Source organism: Schistocerca gregaria, chromosome 3, assembly GCF_023897955.1.
Source record: "Schistocerca gregaria isolate iqSchGreg1 chromosome 3, iqSchGreg1.2, whole genome shotgun sequence".
NCBI classification, from domain to species: domain Eukaryota; kingdom Metazoa; phylum Arthropoda; class Insecta; order Orthoptera; family Acrididae; genus Schistocerca; species Schistocerca gregaria.
In genome coordinates this window covers 319,322,824-319,342,349 of record NC_064922.1, presented here as the reverse complement: position 1 = coordinate 319,342,349, position 19,526 = coordinate 319,322,824, and the positions used below count along the sequence as shown (strand labels likewise).

The window sequence follows — 19,526 nt, the reverse complement described above, 5'->3', positions numbered from 1 at the left end:
TGTAACTACTTATAATGTGTTCAGCTTTCCTCCCTCTATTTTGATTTCAGTTTTGTCAAACAGCAGCTGGAATCATATGGTGTCAACCTGAAACTCTGTGAGATTGTAGAAGACAAAGAATTTCCTGTCTCGATTTGTATAATTAATAAGAGTAATGGCTCACGAACGATACTGCATCATAGCGGCGAATGGCCTTGGGTTTCATATGAAGCTTTTCTTAAAATAGATTTGTCACAGTATGCTTGGATTCACCTTGAGGTACCGTAAACTATGAGATATAACACAGAGTGCATTGTATAAATTTCATTAAGAGGAACTGAAAGACTTCCGATATTTTGTTTTTTACATCTGTATCTAAGCACTTACAATTGTCTTTAATTTTTTTGTGCAGGCACGAAACTTCGACCATCTGAAGAAAGTGGCAAAAAGGATTCTGGCTTGGAATTCCGGAGAACGCAGACCTATCCCGATGTCAATAGATATGCAAGATTATGATGACCAGTGTCTAGAATTGATCCCCACGGCAGATCTTGTTATTGTCAGCAAGGATTTTGCGAGGGCGCTCGGATATAAGTCAATGTCTGATACACTGGATGGACTTTATGGATACCTCAAACCTGGGTAACCTACGTTATTCCAACAGATTTCTACGATATTTTAGTTTTCACTATGGAATTCTTAGGCGCACATTAGTTTAATGTGTTACATGTTCTCGGACAACTCGTTATCTCATTAGTAACACTTTAGAAACGAGGATGGGTTTGTTAGGAATTCGATACGTTACGTAGTTGTATTCAATTATGAACAACTGAATTACGAACAACTACCTGGTGTCGCACCCACATTCACTGTTGTATCGCAGGTATATGCTCGTAGTTCGCTTAGGGAGCAGTGCACCATCTGTAATTTAAAAACTGACTTAAGTTCTCATCGACGAAAGTTGAAAGATGTCACTCAATATCAGCACGAATCACTGACGTAAATATCACGAGGAAAGAGATCGAAAGAAAGGAAAAAAGCGTCGCGTCTTTGACAAGTAAGCGACGTATCCTCGGTCCCCGGTTCCATCAGGTCAGACAGAGATTCCGAAATCGGATATTGGATTGTAAGGCGTACCCAGGAGCAGATACTCACTCGGATCACAATTTAATGATGATGAAGAGTAGGCTGAAGCTTAAAAGAATAGTTCAGAAGAAACAATGTGGAAAGAAGTAGGATACTGCAATACTGATAAGATGCGTTTCAAATGCTGTAGATACTGCGATAACAAATACCACAGAAGGCAGTTCAGTTGAAGAGGGATGGACATCTCGAGAAAGAGCAATCGCAGAAGTTGGGCGGAAAACGTAGAAACAAGGAAGATAACTGCAATGAAACAGTAGGAAACAGACGAGATAATTCAAGTGATCGGCTTAAGAAGACAGGGAAAGACAGGAATACAGGAATATGTCAGCCACGAATGAAATAAATAGGAAGAGCAGGGAATCTAAGGCGGAATGGTTGGAGGAAAATAAGAAGAAATCGGAAAAGAAATGGTCAATGGAAGGACTGAGTCAGCATAAAAAAGTTACAATAACTTTAGTGAAACTAAATGAATGGGCGCCAACGTTGAAACTAAGAGAGAAATGGAAATTCCACTGTCTGCTCTCTCTCTCTCTCTCTCTCTCTCTCTCTCTCCATATATATATATATATATATATATATATATATATATATATATATATATATATACTCCTGGAAATTGAAATAAGAACACCGTGAATTCATTGTCCCAGGAAGGGGAAACCTTATTGACACATTCCTGGGGTCAGATACATCACATGATCACACTGACAGAACCACAGGCACATAGACACAGGCAACAGAGCATGCACAATGTCGGCACTAGTACAGTGAATATCCACCTTTCGCAGCAATGCAGGCTGCTATTCCCCCATGGAGACGATCGTAGAGATGCTGGATGTAGTCCTGTGGAACGGCTTGCCATGCCATTTCCACCTGGCGCCTCAGTTGGACCAGCGTTCGTGCTGGACGTGCAGACCGCGTGAGACGACGCTTCATCCAGTCCCAAACATGCTCAATGGGGGACACATCCGGAGATCTTGCTGGCCAGGGTAGTTGACTTACACCTTCTAGAGCACGTTGGGTGGCACGGGATACATGCGGACGTGCATTGTCCTGTTGGAACAGCAAGTTCCCTTGCCGGTCTAGGAATGGTAGAACGATGGGTTCGATGACGGTTTGGATGTACCGTGCACTATTCAGTGTCCCCTCGACGATCACCAGAGGTGTACGGCCAGTGTAGGAGATCGCTCCCCACACCATGATGCCGGGTGTTGGCCCTGTGTGCCTCGGTCGTATGCAGTCCTGATTGTGGCGCTCACCTGCACGGCGCCAAACACGCATACGTCCATTATTGGCACCAAGGCAGAAGCGACTCTCATCGCTGAAGACGACACGTCTCCATTCGTCCCTCCATTCACGCCTGTCGCAACACCACTGGAGGTGGGCTGCACGATGTTGGGGCGTGAGCGGAAGACGGCCTAACGGTGTGCGGGGACCGTAGCCCAGCTTCATGGAGACGGTTGCGAATGGTCCTCGCCGATACCCCAGGAGCAACAGTGTCCCTAATTTGCTGGGAAGTGGCGGTGCGGTCCCCTACGGCACTGCGTAGGATCCTACGATCTTGCCGTGCATCCGTGCGTCGCTGCGGTCCGGTCCCAGGTCGACGGGCATGTGCACCTTCCGCCGACCACTGGCGACAACATCGATGTACTGTGGAGACCTCACGCCCCACGTGTTGAGTAATTCGGCGGTACGTCCACCCGGCCTCCCGCATGCCCACTAAACGCCCTCGCTCAAAGTCCGTCAACTGCACATACGGTTCACGTCCACGCTGTCGCGCCATGCTACCAGTGTTAAAGACTGCGATGGAGCTCCGTATGCCACGGCAAACTGGCTGACACTGACGGCGGCGGTGCACAAATGCTGCGCAGCTAGCGCCATTCGACCGCCAACACCGCGGTTCCTGGTGTGTCCGCTGTGCCGTGCGTATGATCATTGCTTGTACAGCCCTCTCGCAGTGTCCGGAGCAAGTATGATGGGTCTGACACACCGGTGTCAATGTGTTCTTTTTTCCATTTCCAGGAGTATATATATAGAGAGAGAGCAGACAGATGGAAGGCAACCACTGAACACCTCAACGAGAGGGAAGAACAGTCTAATGAAGTGGTAGAATATGAACGGGAGTCGATTTGATAGACTTAAAGGATCTAGTATCAAAGTTTAACAGAGCTTTGAAAAATTTGCGATCAAATTAGGCAGAAGGGACAGATAATTTGCCTTCGGAATTTCTAAAAACATTGTAGGAAGTAGGAACTAAAAGACAATTTTTGAAGTTGGTGTGTAGAATCTATGAGACAGTTAATATAGCACCAGTCTTTTGAAAAAATGTCATCCATAAAATCCAGAAGACAACAAGGGCAACTAAGTGCGAGAACTGTCGCGCAATCAGCTTAGTAGTTCATGGATACAAGTTGCTAACGAGAATAATATACAGAAGAATGGAAAAGATGTGTTAGGTGACAATCAGTTTGGCTTTTGAAAAGGTAAGGACGCCAGAGAGGCACTTCTGACATTGCGGTAAATAATGTAAATCAAGACACGTTCATAGGATTTGTCGACCTAATAAAAGCCTTTCACAATGTAATATGGAACAAGATATTAGAAATTCAGAGGAAAATATGAGTAAGCTGTAGGGCACGACGGGTAATACACACTGCTTGACAACTGATAAGGAACAGAGTCTCTGTTGAATAGGAATAATCACAGGCAAAGACGGACGGCATGGAAAACAGGGCATGCGTGACAGAAGTGGAGTGGTACGTTTATAACGAAAAATGGTACAGATTTCACTACATGAGGAAGTGGGATAAGAGAGATAAATAAGATTCTGTTTGATGCAGTTCAGACTCCCAACATAGAGGTCTGTACAGGGTTCTCAGTAAAGAATGGCTCTGATACACATTATGAAACCGTTACTCACGCTGGCTATCAAACTGTGAGGAGTCCTTGGGGGATGTCATCCCACTCCTCTCTCAAGGCGGTTTTCAGTTCTTTTTCGGTTCGGGGAAGGGCTGTTCGTTGCAAAGCATGTCTACCAAGAGCATCCCAGATATGCTCTGTAGGGTTTAGGTCCAGGGAATATGCAGACCACTCCATACGTTCAATATTTTCACCTTCCATGTGTCCGACATCTTGCGGCCCTATTCGGGCAGTCGTCGTCATCCATAAACAGGAAGTCGGGATCTACCACATCCCTAAACAGACAGACACGATCCACAATAATCCCCCTGCAGCACCGCTATGCAGTAATGGCACGTCACGCAAAGATATGCAGCAGTGCTCGGCCAATGTGCATCATGCCTGACCTCACCATAATGCCTGGCCCATACCGGTGACATGCAGGAACATTCTGTTATGTGTATCGTGTTCCTTTCTCTCTCCACCTTAACAGGAGGCCAAGATCATTTGCCACAGTGTAGCGGGATTCACTGAAGAACGTCACTGTGGACCATTGCTGCTGACCCAAAGCAACATGCTCCCAACGTCAACAATTTTTTTTATTGAGGATGGCGTAGCTGAAGTGGGGTACATTTAACAGACTTCCGAACTTAAAAGTCAACCTGATTTAATCACTGCGACATGGTTCTGGTGGAGACGCTTGTACCGGCAGCAGGTGGAAGGTCTGCAGTGACCTGCCTAGGAGTGAAATTGCCGTTCCTTTTCGCCACTTGGGCTACGTATCGACCCTCTTGGGCTATTGTGAGCTGTATATGACCACCAGCAAGCTTTTGCATAGGATTTCCACCTTCAACGGCCTTTTTAATAGCAAGATGACACTTTTGGACACACCATTACTGTGACCACAGCTGTGACATTTTGACTGGCTTCGAGCCATCCAACTGCTCGTCCACGCCCGCAAGCACTCAAATGATGTCTTGCAGACAAGTGGCTGTACCACATGGAATGTACCACTGTACTGTATGAACTGTCGAATGCACAGTGTTCGAGCTCAGGCTGCGCTGCAGTTAACACCCTCGCCCTATACATTTCCTTTTACTATCATTGATCGGGTGTTCCTTTGCAATTGTAGGTTGTTCCGTAGTGACTGGCAGTTATTTCTTAGCGCAAGTGTCAGTTGTTCATCAGCAGTTATCAAGCTATATGCAATATTTATAAGAACCAAGAGGAAACAATAAGTATGGAAGGCCAAGAACTAAATGATCGGATTAAAAAGAGTGTAAGACTGGAACGTAATAATAATTGGTCCCCTTTACCGACCGCTGATTCAGGTGATTAAGCTGCTGAAAAGCTCAAAGAAAACTTGTATATCATATCAAATAGGTACGCATTCATTCAACTAGAGCTGGTGGTGGCTTCAATCGACCCTCCTCATGTTGGCGAAAACACCTAAGGTCGGTGACGTGCTAAAATCATCGTCGGAAATTGTATTGAATGCTTTCTCCAAAAATTATTTTGCACAATTAATTCAGGAGTCCACAAGAAGTCTAAACGATTGCGAAAATATATTTGACTCTTAGCAACAAATAATTGTGAGCACATAGCGAGCATCATGACGAATACTGGATTAGTGACCACATGTTCGTTGTAGCAAGACTAAGTACTGTAACACCAACTTCCACCAAAAATAAACGCAAAATACACCTATTTAAAAAAGCAGATAAAAATATGTTTACGCCTTCTAAGAAAGAGGCTTCATTCCTTCCAAAATAACTTTGCAAGAGGAGACCAGATGTGGTCTAAACTCTAAGAAATATTACCGACAGCAGTTGAGAATTTCATTCCTAGTAAATTAATAAGCGACGGATCAGATTCTCCATGGTATACAAAACAGGCCAGCACACTAATGGAGAAACAATGAAAAAGACATACCCGATTTAAAGGAAGGCAAAATCTCCAAGACTGGGGATGTTGAGCACGAAGTTTTGTAAAGAAAGCGAGATTCTTTAAATAGTTTCCACTATGAAATTCTGTCTCTAAATCGCGAAGAAATTTCAAAGAGATTCTGATCGTATGTAAAGCATACCGGCGGCAAGAGACAATCAATACTTCCATTCCGTGCTAGCAGTGGTAATGTTACTCATGATAGCGCCACTAAAGCGAAGTTACTATGTATGGTTTTCCGAAATTTCTTCAATAAAAAGAAAGTAAATATTCCAGAATTCGTATCAAGAACAGCTGCTAACATGAGTAACAGAAGCAGATACCCTCGGTGTAGTGAGGCAGCTTGATTCACTCAATAAAGATAAATCTTCCGAACCAGATAGTATACCATTTTGGTTTCTTTCGGAGTATGCTGATGAAGTAGCTCTATTTTTAGAAATCAAATACAACCGCTCGTTCGTCGAAAGATCCGTACATAAAAATTGGAGAGTTAAACTAGTCACACGAATACACAACAAAGGCAATGGAAGTAATCCGTTGAATTAAAGACGCACATCACTGACACTAAATTGCATTGAGATTTGGAACATAAGCAGTGTTCGAACATTATGAATTACCTCGGGAAAAATCGATCTATTGATACATAGCATGAATTCAGAAATATCCTTCTTTGGAAAAACAACTACCTCTTTATTCATACGGATTAAATCAGTGCTATCGGAAAGGTATCTAAAATTGATTCAGTACTTCTAGATTTGCTGAAGGCGTCCGACACAGTTCCTCACAAACGATTAATATACAAATTCCATGGCTATGGGATATGGTCTCAATAGTGCGACTGGATTCGTAATTTCCTGTTAGAAATGTTACAGTACGTAGTAACTGGCGGTAGGTCATTATCGATAAACTTAACATCAAACTTGATGACCACGAAGAACCAAAAGTTCATTAATCCTGCGCCTCGAAACCAAACAACACGTGACAGTCGAAGCAAGGAGGACATGTTGCTGTGGTCTTCAGTCCTAAGACTGGTCTGATGCAGCTTCCCATTCTACTCTATCCTGTGCAGACCTCTTCATCTCCGTGCAACTACAGCAACCTACATCCTTCTGAATCTGCTTAGCGTATTCATCCCTGGGTCTCCCTCTATGATTTTTATCCTCCACACTTCCCTCCAGTACTAAATTCGTGGTCCCTTGACATCTGCCGGCCGGAGTGGCCGAGCGGTTCTAGACGCTGCAGTCTGGAACCATGCGACTGCTACGGTCGCAGGTTCGAATCCTGCCTCGGTCATGGATGTGTGTGATGTCCTTAGGTTAGTTAGGTTTAAGTAGTTCTAAGTTCTAGGGGACTAATGGCCTCAGAAGTCCCAGAGCGCTCAGAGCCATTTGAACCTTGACGTCTCAGAATAAGTCTTCCCAAACGACTCCATCTTCCAGCCATTCCCTTCTATTTATCGCCCATGTTTTACTTCCATACATAGCTGCACTCCATACAAATACTTCCAGAAAATACTTCGTGACACTAAAATCTTCATTCGATGTTAACAAATTTCTCTTCTTCAGAAACGCTTTCCTTGCCATCGCCAGTCTACATTTTATATCCTCTCTACTTCAACTATCATGTTATTTTGCTACCCAAATAGAAAAACTCATTTACTACTTTAAGTGTCTCATTTCCTAATCTAATTCCCGCAGCAGCATCCGATATAATTCGACTACATTCCATTATCCTCGTTTTCCTTTTGTTGATGTTAATCTTCTATCTTCCTTTCGAGACTGCCTCCCGTCCAACGGCTCTTGCAAGTCCTGTGCTGTCTCTGACAGAATTACAATGTCGTCGGCAAACCTCAAGGTTTTTATTTCTTTCCCAGGGATTTTAATTACTATTCCAAACTTTTGTTTCTTTTACTGCTTATTCAATATGCAGATTGAATAACATAGGAGACAGACTACAACCCTGTCTCACTCCCTTCTCAACCATTGCTTCCCTTTCGTGTCCCTCGACTCTTGTTTTCTGTACAAATTGTAAACAGTCTTTCGCTTCCTGTATTTTATCCCTACCACCTTCAGAATTTGAATGAGAATATTCCAGTCAACATTGTCAAAAGCTTTCTCTAAGTCTACAAATGCTAGAAACGTAGGTTTTTCTTTCCTTAATCTGTCTTCTAAGATAAGTCGTAGGGTCAGTATTGCCTCACGTGTTCCAACATTTCCACAGAATCCAAACCGATTTTCCCCGAGATTGGCTTCTACCAGATTTTCCATTCGTCTGTAAAGAATTCGCGCTAGTATTTTGCAACCGTGACTTATTAAACTGATAGTTCGGTAATTTTCACAACTGTTTGCATCTTCTTTCTTTCGAATTGGAATTATTATATTCTTCTTGAAGTCTGAGGGTATTTCTCCTGCATCTTACCCACCAGACGGAACGGTTTTTGTCATTGCTGGCTCTCCCAACGCTATCAGTAGTTCTAAAAGAATGTCGTCTACACGCGGGTTCTTGTTTCGACTTAGGTCTTTCAGTGCTGTGTCAAATTCTTCATGCAGTATCATATCTCCAAATCTTCCTCTACATCCTTCTTCATTTCCATAATACTGCCCTTAAGTACATTGCCTTTCACTTTTATGCTTTCCCTTCTTTGCTTAGAATTGGTTTTCCATCTGAGCTCTTGATATTCATATAAGTGGTTTTCTTTTCTCTAAAGGTCTCTTTAATTTTCCTGTAGGCGAGACCTATCTTAGCACTAGTAATATAGGCTCCTACATCCTAACGTTTGTCCTCTAGCCATTCCCACTTAGACATTTTGCACTTCGTGTCGATCTCATTTTTGAGAAGTTTGTTTTCTTTTTGCCTGTTTCATTTACTGCATTTTTATGTTTCCCCCTTTCATCAGCTAAATTCAATATCTCCTGTGTTATCCAAGGATTTCTTCTAGCCCTCGTCTTTTTACCTACTTGATCCTCTGCTGCCTTCACTATTTCATCTCTCAAAGCTACCAATTCTTCTTCTACTGTATTCCTTTTCCCTTTTCTTGTCAAAATTTCCATAACGCTCCCTTTGAAACTCTACAACCTGTGGTTCTTTCAGTTTATAGAGGTTCCATCTCCTTAAATTCCTACCTTGTTGCAGTTTCTTCAGTTTTGATCTGCAGTTCATAGCCAATAAATTGTGGTCAGTGTCCACACCTGTACTTGGAAATGTCTTACAAATCTCTGTCTTACTATTATATAATCAGTCTGAAACCTTCGCGTGTCTCCAGGTCTCTTGCACGTACACAATCTTCTTTCATTATTCTTAAACCATGTTTTAGCTATGATTAAGTTATGCTCTGTGCAAAATTCCACCAGGCGGCTTCGTCGCTCATTCCTTACCCCCAGTCTACATTCACCTACTACTTTTCCTTCTGTTCCTTTTCCTACAATCTAATTTCAGTCCGCTATGACTATTAAATTTGTCTCCCTTAATATCCGATTACTATCTTTATTTCGTCATATATTTCTTCAATCTCTTCATCACCTGCGGATCTAGTTGGCATATAAATGTGTAGTACTGTGGTAGGTGTGGATTTTTTGTGTATTTTGGCTACGATAATGCGTTCACTATGCTGTTCATAGTAGCTTATCCGCATTCTTACTTTTTTATTCATTATTAAACCTACTCCTAAATTACCCTATTTGATTTTGTATTTATAACCCTGCATTCATCTGTCCAGAAGTCGTCTTCCTCCTACCACCGTACTTCACTAATTCCCACTATATCTAATTTTAACCTATCCATTTTCCTTTTGTAATTAAGGGATCTGACATGCCAAGCTCCGATCCGCAGAACGTCAGTTTTCTTTCTCCTGATAACGACGTCCTCCTCACTATTTCACCCTCGAAATATTTTACCCAAGAGGATACCATCATCATTTAACCATACGGTAAAACTGCATACCCTCGGAGAAAAAATTACGGCTGTAGTTTTCCCCTTGCTTTCAGCCGTTCGCAGTACCAGCACAGCAAGGCCGTCTTGGTTAATGTTACACGGCCAATTCAGTCAGTCATCCAGACAGTAGCCCTGCAACTACTGAGAAGGCTGCTGCCCATGTTCAAAAACCACACGTTTGTCTCGCCTCTCAACAGATACCCCTCTGTTGTGATTACACTTACGGTACGGCTATCTGTATCGCTAATACACGCAAGCCTCCCCACCAGCGGCAAGGTCCATGCTTCATGGGGGCAGGGGGGGGGGGGGAGCGGAAGGACGACATAAAAAATAGAATAGCACAGCCAAAGAGAGCATTACTGGCGAAAAGAAGATTATTGGTATCAAACACAGGTGTTAATGTGAGGAATACGTCTCTGAGAATGTACTTTTGAAGCACAGCATTGTATAGCACTGAACCATAGGCTTTTAATAAACAGGAAAACAATATAATCGAAACGTTTGAGATGTGATGTTACAGAAGGATATTGAAAATTTGATGGTTAGATAAGGAATGAATGGGTTATGTGCAGAATCGGCGAAGAAAGAAACATATCCAAAACTCTGACAAGGAGAAGGGAGAGGATGATAGGACATATATAGAAACATCAAGGAATGACTTTCGTGGTTCTAGAGGGAACCGTAGAGTGTAAAAACAACAGAAGAAGACAGAGATCGGAATACATCCAACAACTAATTGAGGAGGTAAGGTACAAGTGCTACTCTGAGATGAAGAGCTTGGGACAAGAGAAGAATCCTTGGCGGGTCACATCACTCTACTCAGAAGACTCTAGTAACGTCCACAGCTCTTTGAAATTGGTCTTTGTTGGATTCAAGACACATTTTGTTCTCAATAACGTCCCAGATGTGTTCAATATGTTGGATATCAGGTGATCTGGGGCCTAAAGCACGAGCCCTGATGTCCGTCGAGCTTTCCTCAAACTATTCTGAGACTTCGGAAGCGACTTGGGTAAGGGGAGAGAGTGTTATCCTATCTGTGGGGTACTTCATGCGAATAATCGAATGCAAGCGTTTAGGAAAGTAGGTCTATGCATTATTAGACGGAGAGACACGGTGACAGACGTACCAAGGGACCAACTTTGTCCCTTTAATAGCCACCAGCCTGAGCGGCATCATGTTGCCCAATAGATCCTGTTTAAGAGCTTGCAAAATTTACTGAAGTGTTGTATCAAAGTTCGACACCTCGCGTGGAAGATGTTTAAGCTAAAGATATATAAGATATGAAATGTCGATATTTTCAATGTTCCAGCTTTTCGATTTATCAGAATTAATTACTTTTATTTTAAAGCTGTTTGGTTTTTAAAAACGAAACTATTCGTACTTAAACTGGTTCAATGAAAAGCCTGTCATCGTTGACTCGAACATAAGCTTTATGCAAAAAAGCACTTTAACATTGTAATTGCTCTAATCTACAGAAAATTTATAAAGCTAAATAATTATACTAAAACTATGTAAACTGTAGGATCTTTGACGATGCTGCCGTAGCCACAATCTCACCTCTGCTTGCACCTCTTCGTTACTAGTAAAGTGAAGTTCTTTTAAAGTGAAAATAGTGTTTGGAAATCAGCAACAACATTTATTAAGTTCGCTCAGCATTTTACAGTTAGCCAGTTAACTCAGAGGAATAATACAGACAGTGGTGTCAGTCTAGATAATAACAAAAAAAATTGCATCATAATACTCATACCCTGCCACTGGGTGAAACAACGCGCACTCACACTCATCAATCCAGACGATACCTTCTGATGCGTTATGTGTGCCCAGTGGCTGCTAATCTCTTTACGCTGTTATACGCAGTGGGCAGAGGTATACATAAAGTAGGTGGCTTATGTTTCTCGCTTGTGGAGTGTTTACTTGTGAAATAATTAGGACCATGATAAATTGCCATCGATACTGGCCGATGAACGGTACATGAATCAATTGTCAGGAAGGTCTGGTTGCTTTCTCGCCTATAGCAGCCCCTCTCTTCTCTCCTGTCTCCACCCAAGATTAACAGACGACTGAAAAGAGACTATGGAGCGAAGAATGTACTGCCAAGTGGTGGGCCAGTGGAAAGTGAGATGAGGTGGGGGTAACTATTTGGCTGAATACCACACATCTTACTAGATCGGGAACACTAATTACTAAAACGTGAACTACAGATCTCTTATGTCCTTGCACGTGACGATGTTTGGTTTTTGGGGCACTCAATTGCGCCTAAATCAGCTGTCCCAATCTTTACACAGTTCAGTCTAGCCTCTTTCACGAATGATGATGAAAAGATGAGGACAACACAAACACCCAGCCCCTAGGCAGAATCGAACCCGGGACAACCATGATGCAGAGACAGCAACGCTAGCCACCAGTCCACGAACTGCGGACGTACTTGCATGTGCATCTCGTAGTATAAACAACGGTGTTCTGAAAAGTAATGCCTTCGAATTTTTATGTGGAAACTCTTAAGGCTTTTTAAATGGAACAAACATATTAACATTCTGCATCTTTACTCTTCACGTCTACATATCTATTTCTTAACATAGCCACCCTGGCGACGAACACGTTTACCCCAATGAGAGACTCGTTTCCTGATAGCATCATTGACACGTTCCACGTCACTGCGAAATGTCGTCTTCATGATCTATGGAACAAGTACACTACTGGCCATTAAAACTGATACACCATGAAGAAATACGGGATGATAAACAGGTATTCATTGGACAAATATATTATACTAGAACTAACATGTGATTACATTTTCACGCAATTTGGGTGCTTACGTGAGAAATCAGTACCCAGAACAACCACCTCTGGCCGTAATAACGGCCTTGATACGCCTGGGCATTGAGTCAAACAGAACTTCGATGGCGTGTACAGGTACAGCACCCCATGCAGCTTCAACACGATACCGCAGTTCATCAAGAGTAGTGACTAGCGTATTGTGACGAGCAAGTTGCTCGGCCACCATTGACCAGACGTTTTCAATTGGTGAGAGATCTGGCGAATGTGCTGGCCAGGGCAGCAGTCGAACATTTTCTGTATTTAGAAAGGCCCGTACAGGGCCTGCATCATGCGGTCGTACATTATCCTGCTGAAATGTAGGGTTTCGCAGGGATCGAATGAAGGGTAGAGCCACAGATCGTAACACATCTGAAATGTAACGTCCACTGTTCAAAGTGCCGTCAGTACGATCAAGAGGTGACCGAGACGTGTAACCAGTGGTACCCCATACCATCACGCCGGGTGATGCGACAGTATGGCGATGACGAATACACGCTTCCAACGCGCGTTCACCGCGATGTCGCGAAACACGGATGCGACCATCATGATGCTGTAAACAGAAGCTGGATTCATCCGAAAAAATGACGTTTTGCCATTCGTGCACTCAGGTTCGTCGTTGAGTACACCATCGCAGGCGCTTCTGTCTGTGATGCACCGTCAAGGGTAACAGCAGCCATGGTCTCCGAGCTGATAGTCCATGCTGCTGCAAACGTCGAACTGTTCGTGCAGATGGTTGTTGTCTTGCAAACGTCCCCATCTGTTGACTCAGGGATACAGACGTGGCTGCACGAACCATTACAGCCATGCGGATAAGAGGGCTGTCATCTCGACTGCTAGTGATACGAGGCCGTTGGGATCCAGCACGGCGTTCCGTATTACACTCCTGAACCCACCGATTTTATTTTCTGCTAACAGTAATTGGATCTCGACCAACGCGAGCAGCACTGTAGTGACACGATGAACCGCAATAGCGATAGGCTACAATCGGACCCTTATGAAACTCGGAAAAGTGATGGTATTCGTTTCTCCTCCATACACGAGGCATCACAACAACGTTTCACCAGGCAACGCCGGTCAGCTGCTGCTTCTGTATGAGAAATCGGTTCGAAACTTTCCTGATGTCAGCACGCTGTAGGTGTCGCCACCGGCGCCAACCTTGTGTGAATGCTCTGAAAAGCTAATTATTTGCATATCACAGCATCTTCTTCCTGTCGGTTAAATTTCGCGTCTGTAGCACGTCATCATCGTGGTGTAGCACTTTTAATGGCCAGTAGTGTATTAATGTAATGTATACTGCATAATGTTTGACTAAGTTGACGTAGCCACAATCTCACCCCTGTTTCCACCGCTTCATCACTCTTAAAGTGAAGTCCTCAAGGGTGTCCTTCTACCTTGGTGTCACCCTCGACCGTCGCCTCTCCTGGAACCCACATCTCCGGACGATCCAAGCCAAGGCACGCTCCCGCCTCCGCCTCCTTAAGCTCCTTTCTGGCCGTACATGGGGTCTGGACCCTTCCACCATCCTCTACACCTACAAGTCCCTCATCCGTCCTATCCTTTGCTATGCTCATCCCGCCTGGATCTCTGCCCCTCCTACCTTCTACAAGTCCATTCAGATCCTAGAACGCCATGCGCTCCGCCTCGCCTATCGCATCCGTCTCCCTTCCCCCACGCGGATCCTCTATGACCTGATTCCCTTCCCGCACCTCCTCCTTTTCCTCGAACGGTTACGGATCCTCTACACCTCCCGCAAGCTTGATCCTCCACACCCTCTTGTCTCTCCCATCCTCTCCCACCCCAACCCGCTGCCGCGCCTGCATTCCTATATCCCACCTGCTCTCCATCTTTACACCCTCCACACCCTCTCCCTCGGTGGCTTCCGTCAACTCCCCCTCCCTGATGATGCCCTCCTCCCCTCCATCTACCCCTCCTACCAACTTTGAGCCTTACCTTCCCTCTCCTCTCCTTTTCCTGTGGGCACCCTCTCTCCCTTCTCTCCCTCCCTCCCCTCCCCTTTCTCCTTGGGCTTCCACTCCCCCTACCCTCCCCCTTCTCCTCCATCCCTCTCCTCCACTGGCATCTTCCCCTCCCCCTCTCTCTCCTCTTCCCCACACCTTTTCCCCTTGGCAGGCCACGACTCTGCTGTCTTCCATCAGTTACTTTCATCGTCCTACGCCGAAGACCATCGCATGTGTTTGTGCCTCGACTCTCCTGCAGTGTGTTTGTGTTTCGTCGTTTGTGCTCCGCTGGTTCACGTGTGGCCATCTGCCATCTGCGTTTGTGCACCGTGTTTCTCCGCTTTTATCCATTGTGCTACGCACGTGACCGACTCCGTTTTAACTCTGTTTTGTCTACTGTTTGTACCCCGCCGTCTTGATTATTTTTATATCTCACTCATCTCTGTTCTGTGTATACTCTGAGGCCGAAGAGCGGCATACTTGGTCCGCTGCCGGCCTACCTGTTTGTCACAGGTATTAAAATCACAATAAAGGAAAAAAAAAAAAAAAAAAAAAAAAAAAAGGGTGTCCTTTAAGTTTCGGAAACTCATGGAAATCGGATGAGGTCGATTTGGGACTGCGTAAACGATGATCGATGACAGGGAATCCACGGTGTGGAACTGTTGCAGATGTCGCAGCCCTCGTGTGTGGTCTGGCATCGCCGCGCAGCAGGAGTAACTGCTCCACGTGTTAACTAACCCTTCGAATTCTAATCTCGATTACAGCACGATGTTTCTCACGCATCGACATAATTATGTTACACGGTACAATTCGGCGCCCTCTACCGACAGAAGGCAGCAAATATGTAGACGTGAAGAATAAATACGTAGAGCGTTAATAACGATTTAAAAACCTTTAAGAGTTTTCACATAAAAAAGTCGGAGGCACTACTTTTCAGCACGCCCTCGTATGTCGCAATTTCAGACACAAAAGTTTTGCCTTGCAATGAAGTTTCACGGTTTTATTTATGCTGTTATGTTTTATACATCTTAGTATCAATTTATTAGAATTTGATAAATAAATAGTTGAAATATTCTCAACAATTTTTAGCATATTGCAGCCCCGTCAGCAACTGTCTTTGGTCACCTACCAAACAGCATCAAAAGCCTGACAGATAGCCAACATTTAAAAATAAATTAAGACAATTTCTAGATGACAACTTCTTCTACTCATTGGCTGAATTTTTAGATATAAATTAAGGGAAAAAAACAACTTAAACATTAGTGTCACGCAATATTTTGTGTAATGTAATATCTTGTACAGATATCTGACACGTTCCACATCATTACGAAGTGTCGTATTCATGATCTATGGAACAAGTATTAATGTAATCTAATCTAATCTACTGTGAAAGACTAATATTTTGAAGGATCAGCCTCGGTTGTGCAAATATTCTGGTCTTTACCAGGTTTCGGCTACATTAATTTAGCCTTCTTCAGAAGCATAAAATTACTATAATATGACAGGGTAAGGCACAGTCAGTATTAAAATTAAAACCTATAGGACCGCGCACGAGTTGCTATGTGCTCAGTGCAATTCCGCGTGCAACGGTCAGTGCCAACGTAGTTGGCGTTGCCAACCGACCGCGTGGTGAAGAGATGCCAGGGCTGGACTTCACTTAAGTAGTTTTAATTCGAAATGGTACCACGGTACTATAGGTTTTAATTTTAATGTTGACAGTGCCTTACTCTGATATGCTATAGTAATTTTATTCTTCTGAAGAAGGCTAGATTAATTAAACTGAAACCTGGTAAAGACCAGAAAAATTGCGCAACTGAGGCTGATCCTTCAAAATATTAGAAATAATCTCAGTTGTGTGATTTTTCCCTGATTTATGGACGTGCTTTCCTGTTACAGAGCGACCTTGGTGGTGCCGTGGGGAGACCAAGGAGCGGCTGCAAAAGGTCCTGAGGGCGTCTTCTTGGCCCCCGCCTACCCTCCAGAGCGCGTTTTGGACACGCTGGCGATGCCTTCTGCGCCGCACTGCTGTCAGCGCTGTCTAGCGGATGCCCCCTGCAACACAGCCTGCACTACGCCTGCCAGGTTGCTGGCGCCAATGTCGGAATGCACGGCTTCCGCGGACTTCGGGAAGTCCTCAGGGAACGCGGTGTACGGTGCGAAAGCTAGATAGTCTTTTATTTGGAAGTCGGTGACACGAGACGCTCTTTTACAGTTTTTGTGATACGTATTTGAGCGACTGAATGAAATCATTTGCTACAGGTTTAGAACTTTTTGGTGTTCATAGCTGAAGTACTGAACAGATGATGTTTCAATATCAACCGATCCAAGGTCAGAAAGTTCGAAACCAGATGGTTTCGATGGCAAGAAATAATCGTCACCGATATTTCGCCACAAGGTTAGAAGGAATGGTGGAATCTGGCCCACGACCACTGGGTCATGCACCAATGCATTGAGCTAAATTCTGGGTATTTCTACAATGTCTCATAATGTGATGACATATGGTAGTCTTTGTGGTTCCTCCTCTGCTGGATGGAGAATATTAACTTTAAGGACCTCTTATCCTGGAACCCGCCATTAACAAGCTCACATCGTTTCATTCCAAACCTATCAATGATAATATAAAAATGATACTAGGGACTCATCACAGTCATCTATATAGAACTTGGTTTACTGTGCCCAAGACAGAAGAGTGAGACCATGTCCACCCTTTCCACCTCTGTCATCTGGTAGATAGCATTGCTGGATACTGATGCATAGGCCTCTGGTTCCGTTCCCGCTAACCTTCTCAGAACTGAGTTGAAAACGTCTAGGAAGGGTCAACCCACCTTCGAAAGACCAGCTGGGGAACAGCTTCAAATGAAGAAGCAGCAAATCTGACACTCAAGAAAGAGTGTTACCAGGCTGGGAGCCACACAACATATCTCAGTACTTCAACATGTTACACATCTATAGAAGAAGATTGGTCTCGATCTCCAGCATTGATCAAGGACAGCAGTAGGGCTTTGTATGTTCCAGAACAATTGGGGGGAGGGATATATTGTTTTCTTGTCTAAACAAACCAGCCACCTGTCCTTCCACAATTTAATGACCCTTATGTAAACAAACTGCGCACTTGAGATCTTGTTTATTTATTTAGGATAAAATTAATGACCCAAGATGGCCATCAAATAGTGCAGTTGGTTCATTTTTACGCACGTGTTATGCTTTCAGCCTAATGTGATAACTCTCACCTTAATGATCATAATTTATGTTTAATCTTAATGACCATAATTTATGACTCAAGAATGGCAGTGTCAACTCCCTCACAGGTGTAGTGTGCCCCTACTAGTCCCCGCACCCCCTCCCCCCCCCCCCCCCCCGGCCCCCTGCCTCACTGCCACCACTGTCTGGGTGCATCATGAGTTGGGAATTTGCATTTGTGCTCTGTAATGTGGGTCAATCAATAACAGCAGTGGCAGGAGCAAATTCAGGTGATATTCGCAATTTACAGTGGAGTATCGCACCCAATTGTATTTTCTGCAAGGTTACTGCCTTCTATTGCTATTTACAGTCTTGGAGTTTCATTTGCGTATTTTCCAGCAGAGGATCACATCAAATGCCATTTCGTGTGATGTATGTGTGACAACAATCACTGTGCATGCCCTTCAATCACACTAACTTATGAAACTACACACATCAAAAAAAAAAGTTTTGCATCACCTCAGTTCCGGGAGTTTCGGAACCTTTACAGGAAATCGGAATAGAGATCAACATAAGCATCATTTACGCCCTTTCTATTGCTCATGAAAACCACACATTGCATGTTGTACCACCATACAGTGAGGCCATCAGAGGCTGTGGTCCAGATTGCTGTACACACCGGTACCTTTAATACCCAGCAACACGTCCTCTTGCATTGATGCATGCCTGTATTCTTCGTAGCATACTATCCACAAGTTCATCAAAGCACTGTTGATCCATATTGTCCCACTCCTCAAAGGCGATTCAGTGTAGATCCCTCAGAGTGGTTGGTGGGTCACGTCGTCCATTAAGAGCCCTCTTCAATCTATCCCACGCATGTTCAATAGAGTTCATGTATGAAAACATGCTGGCCACTCTAGTCGAGCCATCTCGTTATCCTGGAGGAAGTCAATCACAAGATGTGCGCGATGGGGGCGCGAATTGTCGCCCATGAAGGCGATTGCCTCGTCAGTATGCTGCTGATATGGTAGCACTATCAGTCAGATGGAATTCACGTATCGTATAGCCGTTACAGCACCTTCCGTGACCACCAGCGGCGTACGTCGACCTCTCATGTCACCCCAAAACAGCAGTGAACCTCCACCTTGCTGCACTCGCTGGACAGTGTGTCTAAGGCGTTCTGTCTGACCGGTTGCGCCGAAACATGTCTCCGACGATTGTCTGGTTGACGGTATATGTGACACTCATTGGTAAAGAGAACGTGATGCCAATCCTGAGCAGTCCATTCGGCATGTTGTTCGGCCCATCTGTACCGCGCTACAGGGTGTCGTGGTTGCAAAGATGGACCTCGCCATGGACGTCGTGAGTGAAGTTGTGCATCATGCAGCCTATGACGCACAGTTTGAGTCGAAACACGACGTCCTATGGCTGCATGAAAACCATTATTCAACATGGTGGCGTCGCTGTCAGGGTTCCTCCGAGCTATAATCAATAGGTAGTGGTCATCCACTGCAGTAGTAGCCCTTGGGCGGACTGAGCGAGGCATGTCATCGACAGTTCCTGTCTCTCTGTATCTCCTCCATGTCAGAACAACATCGCTTTGGTTCACTCGGAGACGCCTGGACACTTCCCTTGTTGAGAGACCGTCTGGCACAAATTAACAGTGCCGACGTG

General features: G+C 44.3%; 1 protein-coding gene across 1 annotated transcript in view; it reads left to right on the top strand.

The window, feature by feature from the left end:
• The window catches only part of LOC126355352 (ketohexokinase-like), a 55,017-nt gene extending 38,175 nt beyond the window's left edge, over window positions 1-16,842 (top strand). Inside the window, exons 3-5 of the mRNA XM_050005647.1 lie at window positions 51-258; window positions 392-621; window positions 16,569-16,842. Coding sequence (XP_049861604.1) covers window positions 51-258; window positions 392-621; window positions 16,569-16,842 — 712 coding nt within the window. The remainder of the gene's footprint in view (window positions 1-50; window positions 259-391; window positions 622-16,568) is intronic.
• Window positions 16,843-19,526: the final 2,684 nt, after the last annotated feature.